General features: G+C 28.2%; 1 protein-coding gene across 1 annotated transcript; it reads right to left on the bottom strand.

Moving 5' to 3' along the window:
- Window positions 1–2,984: 2,984 nt before the first annotated feature.
- On the bottom strand, window positions 2,985–4,367 carry LOC113849616. Its single transcript, XM_027479638.1, has 5 exons — window positions 4,359–4,367; window positions 4,095–4,277; window positions 3,925–3,999; window positions 3,443–3,583; window positions 2,985–3,329 (listed from the first exon to the last, which is right to left on the bottom strand). Exons 1-5 carry the CDS (start codon window positions 4,365–4,367, stop codon window positions 2,985–2,987), a joined length of 753 nt encoding a protein of 250 aa, XP_027335439.1.
- Window positions 4,368–7,873: the final 3,506 nt, after the last annotated feature.

Genomic DNA, 7,873 nt, shown 5'->3' on the forward strand with positions numbered 1-7,873 from the left:
CTATCTCAACATTTTTATTAAGCAAAACAAATAATAACTTTGATAAAATAAAAAAAATTATTACATGTAGTTATAAGTTTAAAACATAAAAAATTAAACAAGTCATAAATGTAAAAAAATTTAGTACTGTGTGAATGAATATTTCAATAAATAAAAAATGAAAGTAATTTAATAAAGCCATTCTACTTCTTAAAATATTTATTATTTTCATTAATCTTTATACAACCTTAAACACCAATGAATTTAAAATGAAGAAAATGACAGTTTAAAACATACTTTATTCTTTTCGAATCATTATTGAGTTTAGAATACTTCGTCACTTCCAATAGTTAACAATGTATAAAGCAAAAAAAAAATAATAATAATAAAATAATGACTTAAAATGAATATTAGTAATTTACTAAAGAAGTATTTAAAAAAGATTAATTAAAATTTAAAAAATGTCTTTCAAACATTTTATTTAGATTCATAAATTTTATAATCAAATTATCTATTGAAGCACAACCTAAAACTAAGAATAATTTTAGTGAGTTATTATATATTTTTTATTATTTTATAAAATAAATATTTAGCATATATTTATTCTGTTAAAAAATAAAATATAGTTAATAATTTATATTTATAAAAATGAAAGATGTAGAATTAGTGAATCGCAAATGATGGATCAGTTATTATATATGATTTGAATAGTTGGGGGTTGAATAAAGAAGTAACAAGTTAGCAATAGGACACCTCAAATGCAGCGCATTGGGATAGGGACAAATAGCAATAAATTAAAGAGCACTGTCTTTGAATTTTGTCACTACGCTGCACTGGGAGGCAGAAACGAGAAAAAAATAAGACAAACTAATGTGCAGTACAGAGCCAATACATGCTATTCTGGGATTGCCATAAGATTAGTGTGGGACATGCACACACACACACAGCCGCTTCCTCTTAAAAACGCTGCTTTCTGCTTTTTCCTCATTCAAGTAAACCAAAAAATTAGCTCAACCTGCACCCCCTGCCCATTCCTTTTTAAGCTTTGCCATTCCAATTTCTCCCCAAATACGCCTTTTGCCTCAACAAATGGCATAATCCAAGTCAAGCCATTCAGATTACACAACTCATTTTCCCAATTTCCTCTTCCTCTCCAACATAATAGCCTAGAGAAAGTATCTATCTCTATTCCCCTATGAAATTCCCCATATTACACACACTAATACTGCTTCATCTATCCCTCTTCCTCTACTTTACATTACTTTGTATTCTGCTCATTTGAAAATTATATATTGAAAAATTATCAAAGGGTTGTTTTCTCACTTTTTTTTATTTAATTTTATTCAGAATTATAACATTTAACACTGAATGCATTATATTTTCATCATATATCTTTAAACAAATTTTATCAACATTATTTATATATTAACTTTAACTCTTAAAGTTAATTTTAAACAATTACAAATAATGAATTTATATTCAGAACATCAAAAAATTAAATTTGTAACAATATTTTTAAATAATGATTTATTATTTTTTATCTAAACCAAAAATATTTTTCATTAAAGGTAATTTTATTTAAGTCAAATATAACCGCTACAAATGTCAAAAGATAATAATTTACTATTTTAAATGCTTAAAATTAATTTGAAGTTAAAATTGAAAAAATAAATAAGGACTTTAGCTTTGCCAATGTTAAAAGTTTCTCAGGTATGTCAACAAAAGTTTTTTGTAACTGAGTTTTTTTTCCCCCTCTATATATGCTATGAGTTGTGTTTTATGCCTCCTTTAAATAAAGTTGACAAAACAAATCAACTCAAATAACCTGTTATAATATAAGATTTTAATTTTAAATCTAAATTGATCCTCACTTTTCTAATCAAACTCATCTAAACTTTTTGTCGATCAGACTTTTGACACTGAATCTATTTTGAAGTTAAAATGCCAATTCCGCAAAAAAACACAGACGTATATTTTAAGGTACAATAGTCAAAATTTTCACTGATCTCAAAATCCTAAACCCAAATAGGTAGAACAATTGACAAACACCTTATTTTGTCACCTCTTTCAATGTCAAAACTGTTCGTATCCAATATGTATGGTCAAACAAATGGCAATTATAAATATGGCTAAATACTAGTGTCATGATGTATGGTCAAACAAATGGCAATTAATACATATGGCTAAATACTAGTCATGATGTAGAAGACCCTCCACAACTGCCAGTATGTGAGGAACCATATTGAATGATAGTCCACTCCTAAAAGACAAGCAGATAAAAGAAGAAAAAGTTGTCATGAGCACAAAGGGAAGATAATTTGTGCACCTATTTATGTAAAGTAAGAATAATTGTCAAATGGTAAGGCCCAATTTCAACTTAATAGAACACACCAACACATTTGAATTATTATAAAAATCTAATAAAAGTTAAAAAGAGTGCCTCCTCCAACTTCATATAGCTCCAGAATTTGATAATGCTAAAGAGTGGCATTACAACCAGAACACCATAACTCAACAGCATAACAGTTCTGTTGGCTTTGCCCCCAATGCACTCCTCTCTTCCCCTCATGCTCAGCTAGGGCAACATTGCAAATTTGCAATATTTAAAATTACAACTATTTCCGTTGGAACCTTCGGTTTCTATATGGATACATCCCATCAGAAATATTTTAACATAGTCGAATATATATATATATAAAACACAGTAATGGACCACCTCTGCTTTGGCAAAAGCTAAAATAAAAATTAGCCATTACACTGTAATCTAACAAACCAGATAGATACAAAACAGGAACAAAGCGGAGGGTGAAAATCTACAAAACTAGGAGGCTTCTCTTCCTTGTAAGGTATAATAAAGTTCCAACCCAAGATTTAAGCATCATTATAATAATAATAATAATAACATTTAGAATAATCGATAACAAAATACCAAAGGTTTTTCTTTTCCTTTTTCTGTTCGAGATTATCATTTCGAAGAACCTCCTCACCCATATTTCACAAATTCTTCAATACAGTGGGGCCCTCTGGGGATTCCCTTTCCTCCGATTCATCAGACCCGCCGAGATTTCCGACACCGGCGAGCAAGCAGGTCGGCACGGTGGCCGGAAAGTAGAGCCGCCGGTCCTCTTCTTCCTCACAATCTCGGTGGTGGCAGTGCAAGCTAGGGTGGTCCTGCAATCCACCCCACCATAGCCACCCGAACCGGACGAGGTTCGGGCCGAACCGGCCGGTTCTAGAACCGAGTCAGGGGTCATTAAACCATCGTCTAGCCCAGATTCCGGCAACGGCAAATAGTTGCACTCGAAGAGGTAACCGCAGAGAGAACCCGTTGTTTTGATGAGGTGATTGATCTGCGTAAATAAAAACACAGAAATAATAAAGAGACCCACTTGAGAAAAGGGAATACAGCGGAATAATTATAACAACACTTGATGTGTGAAATTTGTGAGTGACAAAAGAGGACCTTGCAAGAGAGGGAGCAGAACTGGTATGGGTCTTGCAGACTTCTGTCACAGGTGCTGCAGAAATTGCCGGAGCCTCTGAAGTTCCTTGTCTGTGGCCTTTGGTTTAAAAATACCACTTTTGCACTGTTGGTGGTGTAGGACTGTGGAGAGAGAGAGAGAGAGAGAGAGAGAGAGTAACCTTGTGGATGTGAGCTCAAAATTGAGAATAAGATTTCAGAAAAATAAAATAAAATAAACAATTGCATGTATTCTTCCCTTTCTATTGTTTATCCTGTGCAGCTCCTACTCATTCATGCACAGTAGAAAACTAGCATGTCAAATTGTTCTTCAAAGCCTAATTGATTTCCTTCTAAGACATTACAAGAAAGCAAAATTTAGGTTGGTTCGGCAGAATTCCAACCTAATATTCATGTATATGGCGCTGGTATTCAATTATGCTGAGCATGAATTTTCAAAATTCAGGAGAAAAAAAAAAACTTACTTGAACATAAGTGCAGTCAATTAACTTGGCAGCATCATCCAACCTTATGACATCGTGATACACATATCTTCTAATCTGAAAAAGGGTATAAATAAATAAAAGATAAATTCTGACGAAGAAATTAAGTTTACGGTTGGTTTGAGTTTTAAGTGACATTTAAAGAGCAGAACCTGTAAGAGTCTGTGAGAGCGGTGAGGGGACAAGCAGTGAGGGCAGAGACTGATGCAACAATCCAAACAATAAACGTTCTTTTCGTTCTTCTTTGCCTCTTCATGAATTATGCAAGCGTTGTAGAACTTCTCAGTGAGGAGGACATGAAGCCACCGGGGAACATGTGACGAAGAAGAAACGGACTGCGAAGATGAATGAATTGAATTAAAATTAAAATAACAAGAAGAAGAAGCTTAGAGGGGCTAATAAAGAAAAGAAAGGACATCCACCATGATTCTCCTTTGCAAGTTGAATTTTGATGTGTGTTTGTGTGTGTCAGGAGAATGAAATGAATTAAGTTCAAAAGAGACATAAAAATGGCTACCAAAAGAACAAAGTAGTGAGGTGTGAAAGCTCAATAAATATAATATAATACAATAAACCAACCATTTTTTGTTTGGTTTGGTAATTTGAATTGTGATGGGTTAGTGTGTCAGTATGTTTGTGAGGAAGGAGAAAGAATTGGGGTCAGTGTTTGATGGCTATGGAGGAGAACAGTGAAGCAGTGGAGCCATGATCACAGTGAGTAAAAACTGGATTTTGAAAAAGGAAGAGAGAGAGTGTGTAAGTAAAAGGAAACGGCGCCTGGCAGATGAAGATACAAATATTACTGTTACCAATGAAAGAAAGAATAGGGCATAGGAAAGAAAGAAAGAAAGAAAGAAAGGATGTGGTAAGGTGAGGAATGGTGGGGAGGGTAGCCACAATTAAAGACAATTCAGTCGTACGCTACACTTAATTGCTCGACAAGCTTCAGATACGTCCTCGAAAATATTCATTTTTTTTCCTTTTCCTTTTCCCAGTTTTTCCTTGTTTTATTGCTATATTTTATCTTAATTATCATTAATTACACTTTTTCAATAATTTGTGTAAGTAGACTGATAAACGGTTAGATTTCGAGGTGAATAAAAATAATACTTCATTTACAATAAATTATAATAATATTATTCAAAAACAAAATTTAAGTACTCTTTCTTTTTCAAATCAAAATTAGCATTTAATCTTGATAAGTTACATATATAATCATTTAAGATTGATGCAGGTAATCAAATTGTAACTCTGATTTTAATTAAATAAATATTTTTTTATAAAATTTACAAAATTATATTATTAAATGTAACAATTTTATATAAAATATATTATATATGAATTCTTACTATTTATACTGTTGTATAAGTTAAATAAATTATTAAAAATAATAAAATTATTTAATAAATTATACTTCAATTTGTTTTTTAAATATTATGAATATATTTATTTTTTATTGATCTAAAAATTAATTGTCAAACATTTATTGGTTGAATAAGTTTTTAATATAATTTTTTTAAATAGTATTTAATAAATTATACAGTAACGAAGACACACAAATTATAAGTTCGAGAGTACATTTTTATATAAAATATGTTAACAATATAATTTTTAAGAAAATTTTTCTATCACATTCTTAGTTATTAATTCCATTTCACTACAAACTATAAAAATTGTATGATTTTTATTTTTTAAATTATTAATTTAATAATTTTTATTTTTATAAATTTTATATAATAATTAGAAGTATGTTAAAAAATAAATATTCTTTAACACTTATCTTCTAATAATTATAAACAATTAATATGAATAAATCCTTACCTCTTTTGTTCAACCAAATCCCTCACTTCGACAAACGGGTAGAGTCTACAGACTACAGATCAACAATTAAATTAAAAATGATTGAATTGTTTTAAACGTTTTATTCTAAATATATTTTTATATAATACTTTACTCAGCGAAAGAATATAAATATTTTTTATAAACTTAATTTAAACAATTAATAATATATATTTTTACATCATTATCCAATAATAAATTATTGTATTAATAATCATTATTAATTTAAAAATTATATTTTTATGCATTTTAATCTATTAACAGTATAAAATTTTTCATATGTAATAAAATTAAATTATTTTTTATTGCACAAATATTAGTACTTTTTATTTTTTATTTTCACGACTAAATAAACTATAGAAAATAATAATAATAATAATAATAATAATGTTAGTTTAGTGTAGCTATTAACTTGTCATATAAAATTTGCAAAATAAAATGGGCGTAAGTATAAAATAATGAAGGATAATGGAATCAAAATGACAACTTTCCCTTTTGCATTGATGTTTACTAAGAGCCCATGTCCCGAAAACCCTAAAAACCCTAACCAAATGGTTCTTTATGAATGGCTGTCTTGCTGGCGCGTTCCCTCTCTCACCGTGCTAAGTGCTACATGACAAGACAAGAAACAGTGACTTTTCTCAGTTCTCGGTAGAAAATGGTTGGAAAAGTGCCCAGTGGGAATAGGGCTTAAAAATCACCATTTCATAATGACAATTCTACCCACATAAGATTAAATTGCTGCCCATACCTCTAAATCGGAAATTTTTTTATTTTAATTAAATTTATTCGTATTTTTTATTCAAAATTAAAAATTTAAATAATTAATTAAGGTTTTAATTCTCCTATTTTATTATGTAAATACTCAAAAGTGATTGCAAACATATCACTGATTCTAGTCACATGCGTTTAAGTTTTTTAAATAAAATTTTGTATTCGAATTTTTATGTATAAAAATAATTGCATAGAAAGCTAATTTTATCATGTTGTATATGCTTTTTTCTTTACCACCACTCATAACGGATGTTTGAAGTAACCTAAGAAAACACCAAAATGTAATTAGTTGTAATAAAACTAGACTATGATATTCAGATAAAATTTATCTTTAGATTCTTGAGTGTTGTAAATTTTTTAAAGTAAAGTATATTAATTAAAATATTAAATATTATTTTTAAATATAAAATTAAATCATAAATAAAAGTTTCTTATTTAAAATAAATTAATAAAACACAAATAAAATCATGGAAAAATTCATGCTTAAAATTTCAGTAAATTTTAATAAAATGGAAAAATTTAAGAAGTACCGTTTTTCTAAGCTAAATTAATTTTTTTTTGTTCTTATTCCTCCATTATCTACTCAACTAACTTACAGTCTTTTTAAAAAAAATGTATTTACTTACACTTTTTATTTACTTTATTATCCATTCAACTAATTCTTCACATAAATATGTTTAACCTATGGTTTATTTAATTTTGTGTGCAATTATTTTTTTATTTTGAACATTTTCTACAATCACGTATTTCTTAAAATGTAAAGTGTATTCTTTTCACTTGTCACGAGACTTAAAGTTAATAATAATATTTTATGGTTAAATAAACAATAATATTATGTTTGATTGGAAGGTTAGATTAGTGATGTTTTAAATTGTTGAAGGATTTAAGTTATATAAATGGATTTTAGAGAAAAAATAATAATACATGTTATTTTATATAAATAAAAAAAACTAAATTGATGTAAAAAAAATTCAAATAAAATAACAATAATAATTAACCGTTCATATTTTTTTTAAATTATTTAATTATTTCTATTATTTTAACTAAAAACTTATATACAAACTTTATAACTAAATTTAAAATCTAAGAAAAATTACACGAATAAGTATATTATTGCTTAAATTATGAGGAAGAATAATTTTATCAAAGATAAATAAAATATTTATAAAAAGTATTAACATAGAAAAATTAAAAGCACTTGTATTCTAATAGAAAAAAAAAAAGCACTTGTATTCTTATTATTGTATTTGCTACTTATAAGCCAATAATTATTGTAGAAGTAAAAAAGATGCATATGAGGGAATAACGAACTAGTAGC

Source organism: Abrus precatorius, unplaced genomic scaffold (genome assembly GCF_003935025.1).
Source record: "Abrus precatorius isolate BTA unplaced genomic scaffold, Abrus_2018 Scaffold9, whole genome shotgun sequence".
Classification (NCBI taxonomy): domain Eukaryota; kingdom Viridiplantae; phylum Streptophyta; class Magnoliopsida; order Fabales; family Fabaceae; genus Abrus; species Abrus precatorius.